The sequence below is a fragment of the Carassius carassius genome, chromosome 21, assembly GCF_963082965.1.
Source record: "Carassius carassius chromosome 21, fCarCar2.1, whole genome shotgun sequence".
NCBI lineage: Eukaryota > Metazoa > Chordata > Actinopteri > Cypriniformes > Cyprinidae > Carassius > Carassius carassius.
This window is the reverse complement of record NC_081775.1, coordinates 1,702,737-1,726,169: the sequence shown is the minus strand read 5'-3', so window position 1 is coordinate 1,726,169 and position 23,433 is coordinate 1,702,737. Positions and strand designations below refer to the sequence as shown.

The window sequence follows — 23,433 nt, the reverse complement described above, 5'->3', positions numbered from 1 at the left end:
AGCAACATTACGTTCGGTCAACACTGCACCGGCTCCCTATTAAACATTGTATATATTTTAAAATCTTGCTTATTATTTATAAAGCCCTGAGTGGTTTAGCACCTCGGTTTTTGAATGAGCTCTTGTTACATTATAATCCTCCATGTCCTCTGCATTCTCAAAACTCTGGCAATTTGATAATACCTAGAATATCAAAATCAACTGCGGGCAGCAGATCCTTTTTCAATTCAGTGCCAAAACTCTGACCTACCTAACCTACCTAATATTGTTCAGGAGGCAGACACACTCTGTCAGTTTAAATCTAGATTAAAGACCAATCTCTTTATCCTAGCTTACACATAACAGGACAACACATTTCTAATATTCAAATCAATTAAAGGATTTTTAAGATGCATTAATTAGGACAACCGGAACCGGCAACAATTCCCATAAATCACAATGTAGTTGCTACATCGTTAGAAGAATGGCATCTACGCTAATATTAATCTGTTTTGCTCTTATTCTGAGGTCACCGTAGCCACCAGATCCAGTCTGTATCCAGATCAGAGGGTCACTGCAGTCACTCAGATCCAGTACGTATCCAGACCAGATAGTGCATCAGCTCCTAGAGATGACCTCGACAGCCCTGAATGTCAGCGGAGACCATGACAACTAGATGACCCCCAGAGACAGATCCCCAGCAGGGCTTTAACTGGGGATTGCAGGGCCCCAGTGCAGGTTGTACCAGTGGGCCCTGTTTGAAATTGTTTAATTTGTATGTCCGTTCTATTTATTTATTTGTGCTATTTACAGAATTCAAATGTATAATCTTTTGCCTTTCACTTTTTTTTTTTTGTGGATCGTCTCATTCTGTTTGTGACACTGCACGTGACAAAACCATACTGTTTTTTTACTAACAAGATGCAGTTTCTGACTGCGAGTTATTCCATAACGGACATAAACATTACTGTCCCTGAAGAACTGAAACGTAAACAAAGGAATTATCATCCATATTACAACGTTATTGCTTCGTTGGACTAAACATGCTCAATGAGATTTCGTTCAGTGTACCCTTACCTTTTTAACTAAACCGGGATTTACAGCTGTGGGTGTGTTTATGTCTCATTATTACAATGAATCTGGTTTGTACTGCGTTTTCATTCTTCATGTTTTGATATGTACTGCTTACACAAATATAGCAAATACAGTCTTTATAAGCTTTCCATTGAAAAACAGCAATCTGTTGTCGATGCTTGAGGCTTAGATCTTTATAATGATATATAGTTTGTCAAGATAAAATTTGTCCCGTTTCATTGAATCTATTCGTAAACACTGACACGTGCGAGTTGAGGGGTCATTGAGGATGCGGGCGTTCTGGTGCAGGCTAACAAGTAAATATATGTATATATATATATATATATATATATATATATATATATATATATATATATATATATATATATAGTACAGACCAAAAGTTTGGACACACCTTCTTATTCAAAGAGTTTTCTTTATTTTCATGACTATGAAAATTGTAGAGTCACACTGGCCTCCACAGTCACCGGACCTGAACCCAATCGAGATGGTTTAGGGGTGAGCTGGACCGCAGACAGAAGGCAAAAGGGCCAACAAGTGCTAAGCATCTCTCGGGGAACTCCTTCAAGACTGTTGGAAGACCATTTCAGGTGACTACCTCTTGAAGCTCATCAAGAGAATGCCAAGAGTGTGCAAAGCAGTAATCAAAGCAAAAGGTGGCTACTTTGAAGAACCTACAATATGACATATTTTCAGGTGTTTCACACTTTTTTGTTATGTATATAATTCCATATATAATTCCACATGTGTTAATTCATAGTTTTGATGACTTCAGTGTGAATCTACAATTTTCATAGTCATGAAACTGTACTGTACTGTACTGTACTGTATATATATATATATATATATATATATATATATATATATATATATATATTAGAGGTGGGCATAGATTATTTTTTTTTTAATCTAGATAAATCTAACTGTAATCTAGGGATTAATCTAGATTAAAATGGCTCATTTGAATTCTGCCAAAGGCATTCAGAATATGTGTGCTACCCAAATAAAATAATGACTAAAAGTAAGTCTTTTAGAAGGGGTTTCTCAAGACAGGTGGCGTTGCATTTTCTGTTTCGAAACGTGCTGACATGGCACTGACGTGCTGCTGCTGCTGCTGTAGGTGACATAGAGGGAGGCCGCCGACAGACCAGGCTCTTGTCTTCACGACAACAATATCTATACTTCATGTTGAACAGTAATATAAAGCATACTGATAAAGGACAACGTCAACAGTAATGACGGCAAATTACAATTACAAATTACTCCACGCATCCAGTGTGTCACCGGCCTTACACCACGCATCCAGTGTATCACCGGCCTGAGTATGAGTCCATGCTGCTTCTGCACCACATACGTAATGCTCACGGACTGCATACGCACTGCAGACAGAGTATATGTGAAACAGGCGTGCGTCTTGTCGAGGTTTCCATTGGGAAGCTTCTTAAAAAAATATTTCCTTTAGCTAACCCGGCAAATTCAGCTGCATCCATGTAAGCACGTTATGTTTGATGAGGTAATTTCACAGTAGGTATACACACAGGTTTAAAGACTCGTTCTTGCCCCCTACAGATTCAGCTAGGTATACATCCGCGCTAAAATATCAAGGTGAAAGTCATCATAGCTCGCGTAGTATAGACCCAGCTCCCAACCCAACTTTGAGAATAGATTAACGGGCGATATTTTTCTTATCGCCCAATAAGAGTCTCCCGTTAACGCAGCACGTTAACGCAGATAACGGCCCACTACTAATATATATATATACAGTCGTGGCCAAGTTTTGAGTTACATAAATATCAGTTTTCAAAAAGTTTCTGCTAAACTGCTTTTAGATCTTTGTTTCAGTTGTTTCTGTGATGTACTGAAATATAATTACAAGCACTTCATACGTTTCAAAGTCTTTTATCGACAATTACATGACATTTATGCAAAGAGTCAGTATTTGCAGTGTTGGCCCTTCTTTTTCAGGACCTCTGCAATTCGACTGGGCATGCTCTCAATCAACTTCTGGGCCAAATCCTGACTGATAGCAACCCATTCTTTCATAATCACTTCTTGGAGTTTGTCAGAATTAGTGGGTTTTTGTTTGTCCACCCGCCTCTTGAGGATTGACCACAAGTTCTCAATGGGATTAAGATCTGGGGAGTTTCCAGGCCTAGGACCCAAAATTTCAACATTCTGGTCCTCGAGCCACTTAGTTATCACTTTTGCCTTATGGCACGGTGCTCCATCGTGCTGGAAAATGCATTGTTCTTCACCCAAACTGTTGTTGGATTGTTGGAAGAAGTTGCTGTTGGAGGGTGTTTTGGTACCATTCTTTATTCATGGCTGTGTTTTTGGGCAGAATTGTGAGTGAGCCCACTCCCTTGGATGAGAAGCAACCCCACACATGAATGGTGTCAGGATGCTTTACTGTTTGCATGACACAGGACTGATGGTAGCGCTTCATACGTTTCAAAGTCTTTTATCGACAATTACATGACATTTATGCAAAGAGTCAGTATTTGCAGTGTTGGCCCCTCTTTTTCAGGACCTCTGCAATTCGACTGGGCATGCTCTCAATCAACTTCTGGGCCAGAATTGTGAGTGAGCCCACTCCCTTGGATGAGAAGCAACCCCACACATGAATGGTGTCAGGATGCTTTACTGTTTGCATGACACAGGACTGATGGTAGCGCTCACCTTTTCTTCTCCGGACAAGCCTTTTTCCAGATGCCCTAAACAATCGGAAAGGGGCTTCATCGGAGAATATGACTTTTCCCCAGTCCTCAGCAGTCCATTCACTATACTTTCTGCAGAAGATCAATCTGTCCCTGATGTTTTTTTGGAGAGAAGTGGCTTCTTTGCTGCCCTTCTTGACACCAGGCCATCTTCCAAAAGTCTTCGCCTCACTGTGCGTTCAGATGCGCTCACACCTGCCTGCTGCCATTCCTGAGCAAGATCTGCACTGGTGGCACTCCGATCCCGCAGCTGAATCCTCTTTAGGAGACAATCCTGGCGCTAGCTGGACTTTCTTGGACGCCCTGAAGCCTTCTTTACAAGAATTGAACCTCTTTCCTTGAAGTTCTTGATGATCCTATAAATTGTTGATTTAGGTGCAATCTTAGTAGCCACAATATCCTTGCCTGTGAAGCCATTTTTATGCAACGCAATGATGGCTGCACGCGTTTCTTTGCAGGTCACCATGGTTAACAATGGAAGAACAATGATTTCAAGCATCACCCTCCTTTTAACGTGTCAAGTCTGCCATTCTAACCCAATCAGCCTGACATAATGATCTCCAGCCTTGTGCTCGTCAACATTCTCACCTGAGTTAACAAGACGATTACTGAAATGATCTCAGCAGGTCCTTTAATGACAGCAATGAAATGCAGTGGAAAGGTTTTTTTGGGATTAAGTTAATTTTCATGGCAAAGAAGGACTATGCAATCCATCTGATCACTCTTCATAACATTCTGGAGTATATGCAAATTGCTATTATAAAAACTAAAGCAGCAACTTTTCCAATTTCCAGTATTTATGTAATTCTCAAAACTTTTGGCCACGACTGTATATATATATATATATATATATATATATATATATATATATATATATATATATATATTAGGATGGCATGGGGGTGGAAATTATAGAGTTTCCTTTTAATACCTTTCCCTGTATTTCTTTGTGTGTTCCACTGTGCTGCAGTTTAAATGTTGTTGTTGCACTAGATGTATGTGTTTGACCTGTGCATTTTGTTTCAGTTTCTCCCTTTAACAAAACTTCTACACTTCTATTTTTTAATACTTTTCTTTTGAGTTATCCTTTTTTTTCTTTTTTTTCTCAAGTATTTTTTTGGCCAGATACTTAAGTAAAATTTTAATTACTTTTTACACCTCTGTATAGCTATTTCCATGTGAAAAAAACATTTATTTTAAAGTGGATGGACAGTGTGAAAAAGTTTTAGTGTAAGTGAATGAGTAACTTGATTTAGTCTCGCTGCCAACTCCTGATCAAGACTGTCATTTATATATTTCAGAATTTCAAATTATAAAGTCACTTACTGTACAGCTTTCAGAGCGAACAGTGTCGTCGCCTTTGATTTATGACCCAGACCTAAAGTCCTGTGATTCCAGTCCTGGTTGGCTTTAAAACACACACACACAAACAAACAATACAAATTCAGTTGTTGTATATGTTATAAAAAAATTGCAGTATCACCAACTATCGACAACAATAATGAATAATTTATAGTACTAGGGGAGTTTGTTTTCATGATATAAAATTACTCATAATGTCATGTCATGTCATGTCATGTTTTTGTTTATCTTTCATAGGCTGCATTTACACTTTGCATTAACATGCAATCACCATGATCCTATCAAGCAGATCAGATCATCAGTCAATCAGAACATGGCATGTTTACACTTGGCAACATCGACTGACTTATTTTTTCTGGATAACCGATCGTATCTGTCTTTCCCGTGCAATATTTAAATAAGTCTACAGAGAATGGCCCAATGCAAAGTCAATCTGAAGTCGCGGGATATTTTACAAATCAAAGATAAGTGTAGGAGTCTAACTAGTGCTCCACACTGGTGTTCTCCATCTCTCTTCGGACAGTTTGCGAGAGAGGTGGCGGGGTTTTGTGTGTCATCCACGTCATTTCACTGAGATCCGATCACAATGTGTCCTCGACTACCTCCGGACCAGGACGCATTCCGATCAGAAGTGCTTTTTCACTTGTCTTTTCAATGTGTATGTGGACAATGTCCAGATACAGGTCGCATGTTAATGCTAAGTGTAAATGCATCCATAGATTCACTTCAACGCTGTTTCAGTAGCTGGTGTGACGATTGGCTGAAGCCCATATACAATCACACAATCACAGTTTATTGGCAGATATTGCTAGAAACTGTCTCTTCTCACTGTTGCTTGCTCTGCAGCTTCTGAGGCACCACATGGGCTGGCATTTCAGCCTGAAGCTATGGAGCGCAAAGCTTCAGTTTTCTCTCTCTTGCTTTCTCCTGATTGCGTGCTTGATATGTCTCAGTGGAGTTTGCATATGACAATTTGTGCCCGAGTTCAGAAACAAGTGATCTCTTTTAGATTTAATGTGCTATCTGCCGCCACATCTGACTTTGAGGAGTTCAGACTGCCCTTTGCCCTTCTGTAGCTTATACAGAGCTTTTGCATGTAATTTATCATGCTGTAGACAGGCCTTAAACTGGAATGGGATGAGTCTGTCCAGCCAGGGGCTCACTCCAAGCTGGATGAGTGGTTGTTAGCAGGCACATATTTGCTCTGCAAGCCAATGCTGTGATTTTAGGATCTATTGTAAGATCTCACAGTCTTGGAACTAAGTCTTCCCTGCACTAATTACTAATTCGACTGCCTCTGTTTTCACAGCCACTTTTGAGATGGCTAAACAGGGGTATTCAGAGATGCTGGATATGGGAGAGTCATTAATGGCTCATCTCTCACCATTGTCAGCCCTCTAATGGAAATTGAGGCCTAATATACTGTTCAAACTGTGTAGGACAATGTCTGCTTTGATCAGAAAGTCCTGTATAGCTGCTGGTTGAGCAAGAATGCTGCTGCACACCATGGCAGTCCCGAAGGGTTCCCAGCTGAGGATCCTGAACAAGATGGAAGTATTGACTGCTTGTTCCCTGAAGCAATCAAATCAATCAAGGCAATCTGAGAAATTGCTTTGTGATACTAAGTACATGGCTCATACTATTGGTCTTTCAATGGTGTGTTTGGACTGAATGCTATCTCTGGCTAAGGAAACAAAACATCCTGCTAGATGCTTTGATTTTGGGGATGCTTCCTGCTAGACTTTCTGATATTTACTTGGGACTTCTCTACGGCACTAGAGCCTTTGACTGGACCTCCTTGTGAGTCTCTAGAATAAGTCTTGGATCAGCTTTTAACTCTCAAAAAGGTTCTCTTGCTGACTTTTAAGAGAACTAGTGAAATGCATGCTTTGACAGTGAGCTTTTTATGTTAGGATTTAGCTCATTAGCCGCATTTCCACTGTCGGGCCAGTGCGAGCCAGGGGTTAAAATGGGCCGGGTGGGGCTAATAGCCTCAGGCCAGAATAGCGCATGGTTTCCACAGTCAGGGCCTAAAGAAAGCACGCCCTTTACACGACTCTCAGGAACAACATCATGCAACCTCATCACTTCGCCAAAAAGAGAAGTTATCAGAAAACTAAGAAATAAGTCACTGGAACTAGTGTGATCACAAAATAAATATGATAAAAGCGCCCGTTTGTTTGCATTCTTTGTTAAATATTCAAATTCAAAAGCATCGATGAAAATTTGTGCAGCAGAGCCAGATAATGAATTTGCATGCCCCATGTCGGAGCGTTTCTCGTTCTCGAGTCTAGAACCGGTTGCATCGGTTTTCGGATCACCAGTACACTGAACCGAGAACCGTTTCTGTCGGAAGCATCTGATTCGAGAACCGAAGAGGTGATGACACTGCGCATGCGTGATTCAGCGTGAAGGAGACTGACACAGAGCGCATCTGAACCGAACTGATTCTTTTGGTGATTGATTCTGAACTAATTCTGTGCTAATGTTATGATCTCTGTCCACTGAAACACTATTGCTTTTAATTTGAAATGGGTTATTTAAAACAATTACTTATCAAACAGATGGAATTAGAAATAAAGGCCTGCCTCTAATAAAAGCCTCCTTCAAATAAAAGCCTGTTACCTTCTGCAGTTCAGGTAAATAAAAGCCCCGGCTTTTATTTGAGGAATTACGGTATTGGTATTTTATTTATTTATTTATTTTTAACGCTTATGAAAATAGCCTGCCTATTCAGTCGAGTCAGTTTCTGTTTATTTGTAGCCACAGTGGCCTATATGTCACATTTAGAATGAAGGATAATATCTTTATTTTTATAAACGTTCCCGAACAAAAACATTATTATATTTTTATGATGGCGGTGCACCTAAACTCTCAAGACGAGACTTATGACAGATAATATAAGTTCCCTTTGAGTCGGTCACATTCTACGTTACAAATGGGATCTCGCCCAAGATCCCAATCACCTTCGAGTGGTACAAAATGAGCCAATGGTACACAAAGGACCTTGGTTTGCGGGATTTGCATCGCGAGCTCCGCCCCGCAGAGTGGGTATATAAGGAGCAACTCGCATTCAAGCTTTCGCTTCGGAGCCGAGCACATCGCGTGCTGCTTTCACCGGAGTGCTACAAGCAAGAGCTGGTGTTGGTGTGACGGTGCGATTCAGTGGTTTGTCTGGGTTTCCTGCGATAGCTCCCGCATTCCCCTGAGCACTTCAACACCTCTGAAAGAGCAAATTTCTTTCACTAAAAGAGCTGTTTCCTCTACCTCCGGGTCCCAAGAGGCCACGAACGACAGTTGGCGCATGCTTCCTCGCCACTCTCGTTCTCCTCTCCCCTTGCCAGTTTCCATGCAAAGCCAGCTCAAGAACGCTTCACCTTCTCATGCCCTCTTTGCTACTTGGGAGTCAGACGAGTGCCCGCACTCCGCCCCCGCTAAGGGACGCAATGCCTCCCATGCCGGGGCTGTCTGCTCCACCACGCTGCCCCACCGTGGGTACGCCTGTAGTCCCCTTGACCCCGCTGGTTCGGTTTCTGGGAGCCTGGCTAGAGCTCCTCAGGCCTTCCCGCTGGCTCATCCGGACGCTCAGGCTCGGCTATGCGATTCAGTTTGCCCGGCATCCCCCCAGGTTTCGCGGTGTCTGCGTGTGAATGGTGGGCAAAGATGCCCCTATCATGCGCGTGGAGGTCGTGACCCTGCTGGCAAAGGGCGCGATAGAGCCGGTCCCTCCAGCCGACATGAAGTCCGGCTTTTACAGCCCTTACTTCATAGTACCCAAGAAGACAGGTGTGTTATGTCCAATCCTGGACTTGCGTGCCTTGAACCTAGCTCTGCACAGACTCCCGTTCAAGATGCTAATGCCCAAGCGCATTTTCGAATGCATTCGTTCGATGGATTGGTTTGCAGCGATCGACCTGAAGGACACGTACTTTCATGTCTCCATTCATCCTCGACACAGACCGTTTCTTTGGTTTGCTTTTGAGGGGCAGGCATATCAGTACAAGGTCCTCCCATTCGGGTTGCCCTGTCTCCCCGCGTCTTTACGAAGGTCATCTGTAGAGCTGCGGGCTGGGCGACACCTAACACATTCGCGAGATTTTATAATCTCGGTGTAGATCCCGTGTCCTCCCTGGTACTCGTCCCTTCAGGCCAGTAAGGACCTGCTCGGTGTCAATCCGCATGCTGACCTTACGACAGGGTGCTATCACTCACACGGGTAGCTAGAAGACAGCCATGTGGCATTTTGTAAGGGACCCCATTTGTAACGTCGAACGTGACCGACCAAAAGGGAACGTCTTAGTTACGTATGTAACCCTCATTCCCTGAAGGAGGGAATTGAGACGTTATGTCCTCTTGCCACATTGCTGTTCCGCTGAATGGCCGGGTCACTGGCTCGGCTTCTCAGCGAAGACTTGAATGCGAGTTGCTCCTTATATACCCGCTCTGGGGGTCGGAGCTCACGATGCAAATCCCGCAGACCAAGGTACTTTCTGTACCATTGGCTCGTTTTGTACCACTCGAAGGTGATTGGGCTCTCGGGCGAGATCCAATTCGTAACGTCTACGTTCCCTCCTTCAGGGAACAAAGGTTACATACGTAACCAAGACGTTAATAAATAAATACAAGATTGTGATAGAGAATAAGATGCTGACATCTGATTTCTTCAAGCGGTCATTTATATTTACATTTACATTTAATCATTTAGCAGACGCTTTTATCCAAAGCGACTTACAAATGAGAACAATAGAAGCAGTCAGGTCAACAAAAGAACAACAACAGTATACAAGTTCCGTGACAAGTCTCAGTTAGTCTAGTACAGAACGCATAGCCAGTTTTTTTTTTTTTATAAATGACAAGACAAGAAAATAAAGAAAAGTGCTAGTATTAGTTGGTTAAGAGCACAAACTTCTGGAGGGCACATAAGATTTAACCAGTGAGTTTAGGTATGTTGGTGCCGTGCCAGTGGTCGTCTTGTAGGCAAGCATCAGTACCTTTTGAGGTATTTGAATTTGATGTGAGCGGATACTGATAGCCAGTGTAACCTGATGAGGAGAGGAGTAACATGAGCTTTTTTGGCTCATTGAAGACAACCCTCGCTGCTGCATTCTGGGTCAATTGCAGAGGCTTGTCAGTACATGCAGGAAGGCCCGCCAGGAGAGCATTACAGTAGTCCAGTCTGGAGAGAACAAGAGCTTGGACAAGAACTTGGGTGGCTTACTCTGACAGGAAGGGTCGAATCTTCCTAATGTTGTATAAGGCAAATCTGCAGGACAGGGTCGTTGTAGCAATGTGGTCTGTGAAGCTTAACTGATGATCCATCACAACTCCTAGGTTTCTGGCAGTCTTCAAAGGAGTAATGGTTGAGGAACCCAGCTGTATAGAGAAGTTGTGATGAAGCAATGGGTTAGCTGGAATCACCAGGAGTTCTGTTTTCGTAAGGTTAAGCTGAATGTGATGGTCATTCATCCAGCTAGAAATGTCACTCAGACAGGCTGAAATGCGAGTAGCTACCGTCGGGTCATCAGGTTGGAATGAGAAGCAGAGTTGGGTGTCATCAGCATAGCAGTGATAAGAAAAGCCATGCTTCTGAATGACAGATCCTAATGACGTCATGTAGATGGAGAAGAGAAGTGGTCCATGTACTGAGCCTTAAGGAACCCCAGTAGCAAGGTGACTTAGAAACATCACCCCTCCAAGACACACTGAAGGATCTGTCAGAGAGGTAGGACTTAACCCACATGAGTGTAGTTCCAGAGATGCCCATCTTTCTGAGGGTGGAAAGGAGAATCTGGTGATTAACAGTGTCAAAAGCAGCAGACAGATCCAGTAAGATGAGTACTGAGGATTTTGAAGCTGCTCTTGCTAGTCGCAGGGCTTCAGTAACCGAGAGCAGAGCAGTCTCAGTTGAGTGGCCACTTTTGAAGCCAGATTTGTTGCTGTCCAGGAGGTTGTTCTGTACAAGGAACATAGAAAGCTGGTTGAACACAGCTTGCTCAAGTGTCTTTACAATGAATGGAAGAAGGGATACCGGTCTGTAGTTTTCAAGAAGTGCTGGAGTAAGAGATGGTTTCTTGAGCAGTGGGCTTACCCGAGCCTGCTTAAATGCTGAGGGAAATGTTCCAGAGTGAAGAGAGGAGTTGATAATGTGAGTAAGCGAAGGTATGACTGAAGAAGAGATCGCTTGAAGGAGGTGAGTGGGGATCGGATCAAGTGGACAAGTAGTAGGATGATTGGACAGGAGAAGTTTGGAGACGTCCATCTCTGAGAGTGGGGAGAAGGAGGAGAAAGACTGTGCATCGGTCATTGTGAAGTTCTCCTGAAGTCTGCGGTGTGGAGAATTGGTCACTGATGGTTCTTGTCTGATTTGTGAAGAAAACCGCAAAGTCGTCCGCTGTAAGAGTCGATGGAGGAGGTGGTGGAGGCGGATTAAGAAGAGAAGAGAAAGTTTTGAAGACTGTCCAAGTGTCACAACAGCTGTTAATTTTGTTGTGGAAGTAGGATGTTTTAGCCGTGAAGACATTTACAGAGAAGGATGAGAGGAGAGACTGATACATACTGAGGTCGGTAGAGTTTCTTGATTTCTGCCATTTCCTCTCTGCAGCCCTGAGTTTAGAGCGATGTTCACGGAGAACCTCGGACAGCCAGGGGGCAGATGGGGCAGTGCGTGCTGGTCTAGACAACAGTGGGCAAAAGTTGTCCAAGCAAGATGTTAAAGGGGAGCAAAGAATGTCCGTAGCGCTGTTCGTGTCCAGAGCTAAAAACTGAGAGAGTGCAGGAAGCGAGGATGAAACCACAGAAGATAGGCAAAATGGAGAGAGTGAGAGTAGGTTCCATCAAAAGGTGACCTGCGTTGGAGTTTGTACCACTTCAGGAGTAAGTGCTAGGCTAGCAGTAATGAGGAAGTGGTCTGAGGTGTGCAGTGGAAGAGTTGTCCAGAGCAACAGCGCTTGTAGATGATGTCCAGTTGGTTGCCTGATTTGTGAGTTTGGATCAATTGCAGAGGCTTGTCAGTACATGCAGGAAGGCCCGCCAGGAGAGCATTACAGTAGTCCAGTCTGGAGAGAACAAGAGCTTGGACAAGAAGTTGGGTGGCTTGCTCTAACAGGAAGGGTCAAATCTTCCTAATGTTGTATAAGGCAAATCTGCAGGACAGGGTCGTTGTAGCAATATGGTCTGTGAAGCTTAACTGATGATCCATCACAACTCCTAGGTTTCTGGCTGTCCTCGAAGGAGTAATGGTTGAGGAACCCAGCTGTATAGAGAAGTTGTGATGAAGCAATGGGTTAGCTGGAATCACCAGGACTTCTGTTTTCGTAAGGTTAAGCTGAAGGTGATGGTTATTCATCCAGCTAGAAATGTCACTCAGACAGGCTGAAATGCGAGTAGCTACCTTCGGGTCATCTGGTTGGAATGAGAAGTAGAGTTGGGTGTTGTCAGCGTAGCAGTGATAAGAAAAGCCATGCTTCTGAATGACAGATCCTAATGACGTCATGTAGATGGAGAAGAGAAGTGGTCCATGTACTGAGCCTTGAGGAACCCCAGTAGCAAGGTAATCAAATCAAATCAAATACTACGTGCTGCTGAATGAAAGTGAGTTTTGAGCAACTTATTTAAAAAAGTGTTTATAACTGGTGTTATAGCTATTAGCTTTCTGAAATGATCCGCAGTGCATACGCTTTCTAGTTTTATAAAAGCTCCCGAACAAAAATCATTATTATATTTTGATGACATATGCAACGCGGAGCTAAACTCTCGAGACAAGACTTATGAGGAGATAAAATATGACAGATAAAATATGTTACTAAATAAATACACAATTGTGATAGAGAATAAGAAGCTGACATCTGATTTCTCCTTGTTGCATTTAACATGTTTACTATGGTAACGTTAATGTTTAGGGTGCACAGTCTTTTACATCGCTTATAAATATTTTGGCCTTGTTTAGTGATTACAATCCACATTGGATCAAGTTATATCAAACACTCGCTGCTGAGTAAGAGTGATTTTTGAACTCAACTTATTTTAAAAAGTCTTTAATACTGGTGTTAAAGCTGTTATCTTTCTGAAATGATCCGCAGCGCTGAGCTCTCCAGACACGGAGAAACTCTGCCTTTGTTCATAACCGCTCCTCAAGCCCCAGCTGGCCTGCTTTGGCCCAAGGTTTTCGTCAGGCCAAAATACCCTGGCCGTTGGCCTCGAGGAAGCCCCGACAAGGCACGATCCAGCCCCAGAAGTGACAGTAGAAAAGCGACTGGCCCTGCCACGCACTAGTACACCCGGTTTAAGCTCGATAGTGGAAACGCGGCTATTGTCTAGTTAACACCTTGCTGAGGTCACAACTTGCCAACCTTCCCAAGGTGTTTTCTTCTTCGCTTCGCTGGCAGGCTGTTGTTTTACAATCTTTTACTCCTCCTACTTTTAAGCTGCAGGAGAAGGAGAGGTTGCAGACTTTGTCTTTGAGGGTTTGAGCTTTGTGGATTTATGTTGACAGTACAAGCAAGTGGCATAAATCTGGCCAGTAGTTTGCCTGATTCAGTAGCCATAGCAAAGGTTTTGCTCCATTAAGTGTTCATTGCTTCTTTACAAGCTTTGGCTTGCAACAATCTTTGGAAGATATCAGCATGTGGCAGGCTAGGCACACTTTTATTAGCATTCCAATAGCATTAACTACTTATGTAACATCAAAGAAAATATGTGAAAGTGAATGTCTTATATGTATGTGTTATGTATGTAACATTGATTACCATAGCCAGCCATGCTCATCTCAGCTTTGTTGTCTTTGTCAGATTGTCTATAATAAAGAAAACACATACATAAGGCATCTGTTGAAGCGATGCTTCAGTGGGCAGTGCTAATGCTATGTGCCAATAAATTGGTGTGATACAGGTCTCACTCAATCATCACACCAGCGGATGTGCACCTAATGGCAGCTACTGACTCAGGGAAATAAGGTTACATATGTAATCAAGAGGTTACCGATGTAACCAAATCATCAAACTCTAATATGCTATATGAAATTTTATCATGTACTTACCAGAACAACCAGACAGCTTCTCTCCCTCTCACTTTCTTTCTTGAGTTGACTTCTCTTCAAATTTAAATATAATAGGGAAACTTCATAGGTTTTTCCAGTGCAAAAACATCCTGTGTCATTTTAAACACCCTAAAATAATACGGAAACAATAAGAATAATAACTGTGAAGCAAAAAAATATGGCACCTTGTTACAATGCACTCTACTCAATCAGCTGCTCTCTTGCTTTTGTTTTCTTTCTCTCACTCTCTCTCTCATTCTCTCTCTAACACACACGCATATGCACTCAGGTATTATTAGTTTTTTGTAAATAATTTTAAAGCGTGTATATTTATTACAGTTACAACATGGGCAATGGTAAGTGTCTAATAACTGAAATTCAACTGCACTCACCTTTAATTTTACTACCTCACCACAAGGAGGTGAACTTTTTGCCAAATCCAGAGATGGCTGTGCGAATCACAAAGTAAAAGAGAAAACAGTGAGAATAACATTGGTTATAAAAAGCATTGTGTCTGTATAAAAAATAAACATTTGTTTTTGTAAGAAAAAAAAAAGAACAATAGTTAATATTGACCCATGTCAGGCCCTGTTTTTCAACGGTGCTAGAGGGTCATAAGCAGAATGCGATATATTGGCTCAAAAAATCACAGCGCACCATTCCATGCATTCTAGACAGTAATGGCAGTGCTTTGAATACACACGGCATCCTAGTTTTCCTCACCTACTTTGTACTTTGTGATAAACAAACAAGGGCTGCACGATAAATCACATGTGATTTTCATGCATGTCTTATCATTAAACCCGGTTCTGTGATTAATAGTACCGGTAAATCTCCATCACATGCTTTCAGATAAAAATTATCCAGCTGCATTTAATATACAGAACCGTTACACTGACAAGCTACAGTATGCTATATCAACTGACAAGCTATGCTACATCACGTTCATTAGAAGAATCGCCTTCGATTATGAACACGATATTGCGTAGCTTGTCAGTGTTAGTGTTTTTATTAATGCCATTAATGTTTTTGTTAATACAGCACATAGCACTAGTTAACTAAATGAATGTAACATGGCAAAGATGAATGCACTTTTGGAAGTTGAATCTAAGGGAAAGGTAATTTTGGTATTTCTGTGGTCTAGTGTGATGTTCATGTTCTTGTTCATGAAGAAATGTTATTTTATTGCTGTAATTAATTTATAGCATTAACAGGATGACCAGTTTAATTTATTTTTGGAGAGATGAATAATGGAGGTATTTTTAGTCCAGTGCCTGTATATAAGATTAGTATTGACCAAGTTCATATGTGGATCAACTTACTATGTTGTGTATTTTCAGCAGTTTCAATGTGAAAAATAACTTTCATATTGATTCAATGGATTTATTGCATTTTTGAAAATAATAATAATAATAATAATAACTATCATGGATATCTTGGTAAGAAAAACTAATTTGTACTCAAATTAATCAAAATGGATTAATTGCGTTTTGGAACCAAACTCTTATGCAGCTGCATCTCAAAATGTTTGAATATCACGGAAAAGGTCTGTATTTTTTGTAATTTAATTGAAAAAAGCTAATTTTTTTATATTCTGGAGATCTTGAAAATTTCTGCTTTGTAATTCTTTTTTTATATTTAAATATAATTTATCTTTGAGAAAATATTCAAATTTTTTGAGATACTGTTTTTTTTCCCTAAGCTGTAAGTCATAACCATCAGAATTAAAACATTAAAAACATTTATTAAAATAAATATTTCAGTTTGTGTGCAATGAATCTAGAATATTAGAAAGTTTGCTTTTTTGAATTAAATTAATAAAATAAAGAACTTTTCCATGATATATAAATTAGCTCCCTCACTAATTTAATAAGCACCCTCAGTGATTTGATTCTGGAGCCTGGCCTGACCCATGTACCATTTAAACTAGTCCAAACTGACAAAAAGTGCTAGTTATTCCTTGTAAACACTCTGCTCACCTTCTCCTAATTTGCCAGCTTGCTCTGCAGCACCTCCAGGCAACATTTTAGACAGCATGCTCTCTCCGTCTACACCCGGCTGACCTGCAGCTGCACTTCCAATTCCACCAGGCCTTGGAGCTGCTTTGGAGCCTAGAGAATTATGGAGAAGAAATTTAGGTTTACAAATGGAAACACTATCAACAGATACATATCCCTCCTTAATTACGTATATAGATAGCATCAGGGCCGGTAGCTGGGGTTTGCTGGGCCCCGATGCAGGTTGTACCAGTGGGCCCTGTTTAAAATTGTTTAATTTGTAGGTTCGTTCTAATTATTTTTTTATGCTATTTACACAATGTATTTATTTGTTTGTTTGTTTGTTTGTTAAGTTTGTAAGTGTCCAGTTACAGAAACTGAATAATTCAATGTAAAATAGCACTGCAGTGTCTGCACTGTAAAAATTAATATACAATAATAATTTTATTTAATTCAGACACCTTCAGCATTTCTCACATTATCACAGTTTATTTGTTATAGTTTAGAAAATGGTAATAAAATATGACAAGATCTAAGAGTTAAACTGTATCAGAACAAATTGATCTTGATAATGTCAGATAACTTTGATAGAAAGGTATGTAATGGATAACAATCAACCAAAACTTCAGACAACTGTTAGTATGACAATATTTACACAACTATGAATACTTTGTTGACCAGTTACCAAGCAATGCTTAATTTTGTCCAGTCTGTGGTGTAAAAAGGTTGCATTAGCAATTAAAGACAAATCACTTAAGCAAAAGATGGTGAGGTCAAAGTGTTAGAATAATTTTTGGACTCAATTATTATTATTTGTTTTTATTTTTTATATCAATTTCACTAGTAATCCACTGTTTGAATAATTTTTGGGTATAATATGTCACAGTTCATTTATTTTGGGTGCTTTCACACTAGCACTTTTGGTGCGCACCCGGGTTCGATTGACATCAGAGTTCGATTTGTTTGGATGATGTGAACGCTGTCTTCCAAACTCGGGTGCGCACCCACGAACCGTACCCGATTCCGCATAAAAATGGTGGTCTGGTGTACGGTTCATGTGAACTCTGGTAAGGTTCGCTGCTGATGTGAATTCAATCGTACCAAATCGCGGAAGTGAACCGCTATTAATGCTGTATTATTTGATGAAAATGTGTGTATTTCACTCACTATCCAAGCGTGGCTGCCACGCTGCAAGCTGAGAGCTATATGTCTAATTTCTGTTCACCTTCAGCATTCTTTAGAGCATTTGCAGTAGCCTACATTCGTAAGACAGATGCAACACGCAAGTGCCTTCATGTACAGTAGCAAAAACATAAATATATAAAAGTGCAGAAAGTAATGTTATGCAATTGTCGCCTTATCCTGCACCATCATTACTAAGCAACGGGGTAAGCAGCTGCTAACTTGATGACACACTTTCTTCCCGGAGATGCATGAAGAGGTGATGAAGTCGTGGACGGCCCCTTTTACAGCCAGAAACCGCTCATCTCCCCCTTCCATCCTCACCACCTTCAATGGCGGGGCAGCCAGAGGGAACGTGGACATTCCCCAGGTGGATAGAGCGGTTGCGGTGCACCTGTGCCCGCAAAACGCCGCCACTTGGAGGAATCCGTCTGCGTCTCCCATCCAAGGCCTGTAAGCTGTCAGCCGCTCTGGCTGCCATTGCATACAGTGCTCCGGGCCAAGCAGCCTCTGCCCTGCATGCCATGGCTATCCTGCAGGTACATCAAGCCAAGGTGCTGAAATCAATGCACAAGGGTGGTACCGACCCGAGGTTGATGCAGGAACTGCGCACAGCGACTGATTTCAACTTACGGGCGACGAAGGTCACGACGTGGTCCCTCGGGAAGGCGATGTCCATGCTGGTGGTCCAGGAGCACCATCTCTGGTTGAACCTGGCCGAGATGAGAGACATTGACAAAGCCCGCTTTCTCGATGCTCCAGTCTCCCAGGCAGGCCTGTTCGGCAACACGGTCGAGGACTTTGCCCAGCAGTTCTCGGCGGTGCAAAAGCAGACTAAGGCCATCCAGCACATCTTGCCCGTACGTGATCCTCCGGTTGCCACCATTCCATCACTGGCAGCGCCTCAGCCTGCTCGTCGCCGTGGGCACCCCCGTGTGTCACAACTGATGCCTCCAACACGGGCTGGGGTGCGACATCTAATGGGCAGGCAGCTTCAGGATCCTGGACAGGACCTCGATTGCTTTGGCACATCAACTGTCTGGAGTTGCTGGTAGTGCATCTAGCCTTGCGGCGGTTTCGGCCGCTGTTCGTTCGCACGTACAACACTGAGGCTGTTTCATACATCAACCGACAGGGCAGTCTACGATCACGTCGCATGTCTCAACTCGCCCGCCATCTCCTCCTCTGGAGTCAGACGCGGCTCAAGTCGCTGCACACTATCCACATCCTGGGGGAGCTCAATTGTGCACCTTTCCCTGGGAATGGCGACTCCATCCCCAGATGGTCCAGGTGATCTGGAGTCGATTTGGGGAAGCCCAGGTAGACCTATTCGCTTCCCACGAGTCCTCCCACTGCCAGCTGTACTATTTCCTGTCCCAGGCCCCCCTGGGCACTGATGCACTGGCACACAGCTGGCCTCGTGCTCTACACAAGGATGCGTTTCCCCCAGTGAGCCTGCTCGCACAGATGCTGTGCAAGGTCAGGGAGGACGAGGAACAGGTCCTGTTGGTTGCGCCTTACTGGCCCACCCGGACCTGGTTTTAGGAACTCATGCTCCTCGTTACAGCCCCTCCCTGGTGCATCCCACTGAGGAGGGACCTGGTATTCCTGGTATTAAGTGAGAGCCATTAAGGAGCACCACAGCAAATATTTGGTACTATTACCATAAACTAAATCCCTCCTTAATGAATATTTCTGACCCATTTGCAAAGATTATTTTCCAAATAAAAAGAGAACAAATACACAATGTAACCATGAATTGTATACATAATGTGTTATATTTCACAAGCAAAATATCTTACTGTCCTTTGATTGTGTTTTGAGTATATCTAGGTCATGTTGAAGTCATTTAAGCACAATTACCTATTCCAGTAAGTGGAGGTTGGGCTGTTTTGGCAGGTTGGCTGGGGACTGCTTTTGCTCCAAAAGCAGTGGCAGGGGTGTGCTCCGGTTTAGTCTATTGGAGAACACAGACACATGGTCATAAATCACACTTACTCATATCTTAAAAATGTTTCTTATATTTTGACTTAATGTTAATTACAGAATTTTCATTTTTGATTGAACTATCCCTTTAAATTTATATTTATGTTTCAGTGAGGAGTATGAGTCTGACTTACAAATGAAGAACGCCATAGGGTTAAAAGGGTGGTTGACAGTTCTCTTACGAGAGCTCTCTCGTACTGCGTCTTAGCTAAGACGCTACGGAAAAGTCTCTTTTCACGAAATACTGAAGCAAAAAATTATCCTTAATTTTGTATTTTTGTAAAGCGCATTTGCAGCAGTACACAGCCATAGGTGAGACGGCTCGTTCGCTCATTGGCTTGTTCTGCTGCAACTGCACAGCCTATCGAGCGCAGGCTGATGCAACATCAGACCAATAAGGGCGCTTCGCGCCCTTCTTGCCACTTCCCGCCGAAACGGGTGTGGCCCAACCTATAAAAGGAGCTCGAAAAGGCTGACTCACCTGATTTTTCATCTCTTCAGCGAAGCTCACGCATAGCTGGATCACGGAGGAAGCAAGCGCCGTCTGAGAAGCATCCCAGCGAGACGAGCCATTCTGAAGCTGCTGGCCTTTGCCGCCTTCTACTGCCATTCCTGCTTCGCGGTCAGGCGCACATATCCTTTCAATTCTGTTATATCCAGCTGTTCTTTATGCGTGTGTGTGTGTTCGCCCTGCGACACACTCGTAAAAGAGCTTGCGTCTTTTTTAAGATGCCTTCCTGCGGCTCGTCAGAGCCCCACTCAGCGAGGGAGACCGGTACGTCATCTGTGTCTCCTGCCTGGGTGAAGATCATGCAGCGCTCGCGCTCGCTGACGGCGGATGCCCTCACTGCGAGCTGTTGCCATGGTGACTCTGAGGACTCGCTTGGCCTTTTCTCTGAGCCTGCATTCTCCGCTGCGCTGAGGCGCCGCACTCTGCTAGCTTTGGGCAGTGAGGGCTGGGCGAGCTCCGAGGATCTCGCACCTTCTGCTCAGAAGCCCAGCAAACGAGCTGACATCGAGAAGGAGCCGAGGCGAGTGCTCACGCTGGCCGCGATGAGTCTCGGCCTCGAGTGGTCTGCACCAGCGCCCCCCCTCTCGTTCCCGGCTGGATGGTAGTTTCCTCTCGGATGAGCGTACTTCTAAAGCCCGCCTCATTTCTTCCTGAGCTTCACGAAGAGGTGGCAAAGGCTTGGAACGCTCCGTATTCAGCGCGAACTCGTTCGTCTGTCTCACTAGCATTCTCCACACTGGATGATGCTAAAAACAGGAACTACCAGTCACTTCCGCCGGTGGAACAGGCGATAGCGACGCACCTTTGTCCGCCCTCTGCTGGACGGCGGACGAAAGCGGTGTTGCCATCTAAAGCCTGCTGCATGACGTCACCTCTGCTCGTGCGAATCTTCTGCTGCTGAGCAGGCTGCGTCTGCACTGCACACGATGGCTGCTTCATCGAAGCGCCAGTGTACGAGTTCCGCTGTGGCCGAGCTCTCGCCGCCGCTGTTTCAGTTCTAGGAATTGTGACTGTCTCAGCGTTTTCTGCAACGCGCAAGCCTGCACAGTTGCCCGCTTGCCTGCACACAAAAGCCGTTATCACAACAGCTTCAGCAACGCAGCTCGAGACCCCCGTTCTCGCTCTACCGGCCGTTGCCCCGCGCCGCGGGGACCGCGGCAGAGGATTACGGTGACGCCGGGACCCCCGAAGCCATCATAGGAAAGCGCCGGTGTACGAGTCGCCGCGGCCGAACTCTCACGTAAGCGCGCCGCTGTTCAGTTCCAGGGATTGTGACTGTGATTGTTTCAGCATCTTTTGCAATGCGCAAGCCTGTACGGTGGCCCGCTTGTGCCTAAACAAACAAAAACAACAAAAAAAAATATTTCCCGAAAAATGTGTAATTTCTGGTGTCCCGGCCACGGCCGATGGTGCTATAAATGTAGTGACGATGCCCACTGCTCAGTGCCCATCTCCCCATATAAGCACAGCCCTTCACACAGGGCTCGTGCCCATGAAAGCGACTCAAGTCGATCGCGCGCACTGCATAGTAAACGTGCCCACTCCTCAGTGCCCACAATTACTATGTCACACGCGTCATGTGGTTTCTGTAAAAACGAAACCCGTGCACGTTCGTCCGGCCACGGCCGATGGTGCTATAAATGTAGTGACGATGCCCACTGCTCAGTGCCCATCTCCACATATAAGCACAGCCCTTCTCAGGGCTCGCGCCCATAAAAGCGACTCAAGTCGATCGCGCACTGCATAGTAAACGTACCCACTCCTCAGTGCCCACAATCACTATGTCACACACGGCGCGTGGTTTCTGTAAAAACGAAACCCGTGCACATACGCTCTGCCCAGGCAGACAGCGAGTCGAAAGCAGTAAATGTGCACACTTGCAGCCCACAGTTACTCGCAGACATCACGAGTCCCACGGGACCCGCTCAGCCCTCCCTCAATCGGTTAAGCGCCGGGACGGGGTCGAGGAGGAGCGATCTGCCCGCTGTGATCAGCGCGCTCCCCGCCTCAAATGCCACAGGCGTAACGCCCATGTTACAGCACACCGAAGCGCCGCCGTTGCTCAGTCAAAAGAGCGCGCTTCGCATCCAGCCCTTAGCCATTCATGCAGATGCATGTTCAGCGCTTCCAGGGGTTTCGGATTGGGTGCTAGGCATTATAAGGAGAAGCTACTCGCTACAGTTTTTTCGACGCCCTCCGCGCTTTTTAGCGCGCGTCGAAACCACGGTCAAAACAGAAGTAGCACGCATACTTCGGGCCGAAATATCAAAACTGTTGAGCAGAGGGGCTGTAGAGCCTGTGTCTCAAGCTCAAAGCGAGGGGGGGCTGTACAGCTGATACTTTCTAGTGCCCAAGAGAGACGGGGGTTTCAGGCCCATACTGGATCTAAGACAGCTGAACAAGGCATTGGTGAAACGCAGTTTCAGAATGCTTACGACCAGGAAGCTCCTCGCGCATATTCGCAGAGGAGACTGGTTCATGTCAATAGATCTGAAGGACGCGTATTTTCAAATACAGATGGCGTCAAGTCACAGGCGATATTTGAGATTCGCCTTCGGGGACCAGGCATACCAGTTTGCAGTCCTGCCGTTCGGCTTGTCCGTAGCTCCTCGTACGTTTACGAGGTGCATGGACGCAGCGCTCGCTCCTCTCAGACTCAGAGGCATGCGGCAGAGGCAACTATTTGGACGACTGGCTGATTCTGGCTCAATCACGAGCGGAACTCGTGGAGCACAGGGCCGTTTTACTCGATCACCTCGAGAAACTCGGTCTCAGTGTCAACTGGACGAAGAGTCGCTAAACCCTCATGGCCTCAGCATCTCCGGTTCTACAGTTGGGCCTGCTCCGCATGCGCCCCCTGCAGCTCTGGTTGAAGGCGCGGGTACCGCGCGGAGCGTGGGTGTCTGGCCGACTGCGTCTCAAGGTCAATCAGAGCTGTGTCACAGCCCTGAAACCCTGGACAGCAAACGGCTGGTACCAATCAGGTGTAAGCCTGGGGACTTCCCCGAATGTGAAGATGGTGTCGACGGACGCCTCCACTTCGGGATGGGGAGCACTGCTCGAGGGCAGACCGTCCTTTGGCCTGAGGTCAGAACGGGAAAAGCTCCATCATATCAACTGTCTGGAAATGCTGGCAGTGGAGAACGCGCTGATGCGCTTTTGTCCCTAAATCAGGGACCACCACGTCTTAGTCCGTTCGGACAACATGTCTGTGGTGTCCTACATAAATCGCCAGGGCGGTCTCGGGTCCCGAAACCTGTATAGGCTGGCGGAACGCTTCCTGGTTTGGGCTCAGTGCAACGTGCGTTCGCTGAGGGCAGTGCATGTGCCAGGGCTACAGAATCTGGGTCCAGACAGGCTGTCCAGAGGCAATGTTCCTACGGGCGAATGGTCTCTACACCCGCAAACAGTCCGGCTGTTGTGATTTGGCAGGGCGGAGGTGGACCTCTTCGCGTCCCATGAAAACGCTCACTGCCCCGCGTTCTTTTCCAAGAACGAAAACGCGCTATAACGGAAATGGCCGTGCTGCCCGCTTTATGCTTTCCCTCCCGTCTCCCTCCTTCCGCAGGT

The 23,433-nt window shown here is 44.6% G+C and overlaps 1 protein-coding gene and 1 long non-coding RNA gene across 6 annotated transcripts in view; one reads left to right on the top strand and one right to left on the bottom strand.

Moving 5' to 3' along the window:
- LOC132097345 (uncharacterized) overlaps window positions 1-23,433 on the top strand; it is a 433,761-nt gene that overhangs the window by 118,530 nt on the left and 291,798 nt on the right. The window lies entirely within an intron of this gene.
- The window catches only part of LOC132097340 (protein bassoon-like), a 133,501-nt gene that overhangs the window by 3,418 nt on the left and 106,650 nt on the right, over window positions 1-23,433 (bottom strand). For 4 of the 5 annotated variants that reach the window (XM_059502980.1, XM_059502984.1, XM_059502982.1 and 1 more), the window contains 6 exons: window positions 19,230-19,323; window positions 16,167-16,298; window positions 14,580-14,636; window positions 14,188-14,316; window positions 13,898-13,944; window positions 5,118-5,199 (listed from right to left, as the gene is read on the bottom strand). In XM_059502980.1, the coding sequence (XP_059358963.1) occupies window positions 14,596-14,636; window positions 16,167-16,298; window positions 19,230-19,323 (267 nt within the window). In that variant the 3' untranslated portion in view covers window positions 5,118-5,199; window positions 13,898-13,944; window positions 14,188-14,316; window positions 14,580-14,595. The remainder of the gene's footprint in view (window positions 1-5,117; window positions 5,200-13,897; window positions 13,945-14,187; window positions 14,317-14,579; window positions 14,637-16,166; window positions 16,299-19,229; window positions 19,324-23,433) is intronic. The other variant, XM_059502981.1, reaches the window with a different exon arrangement.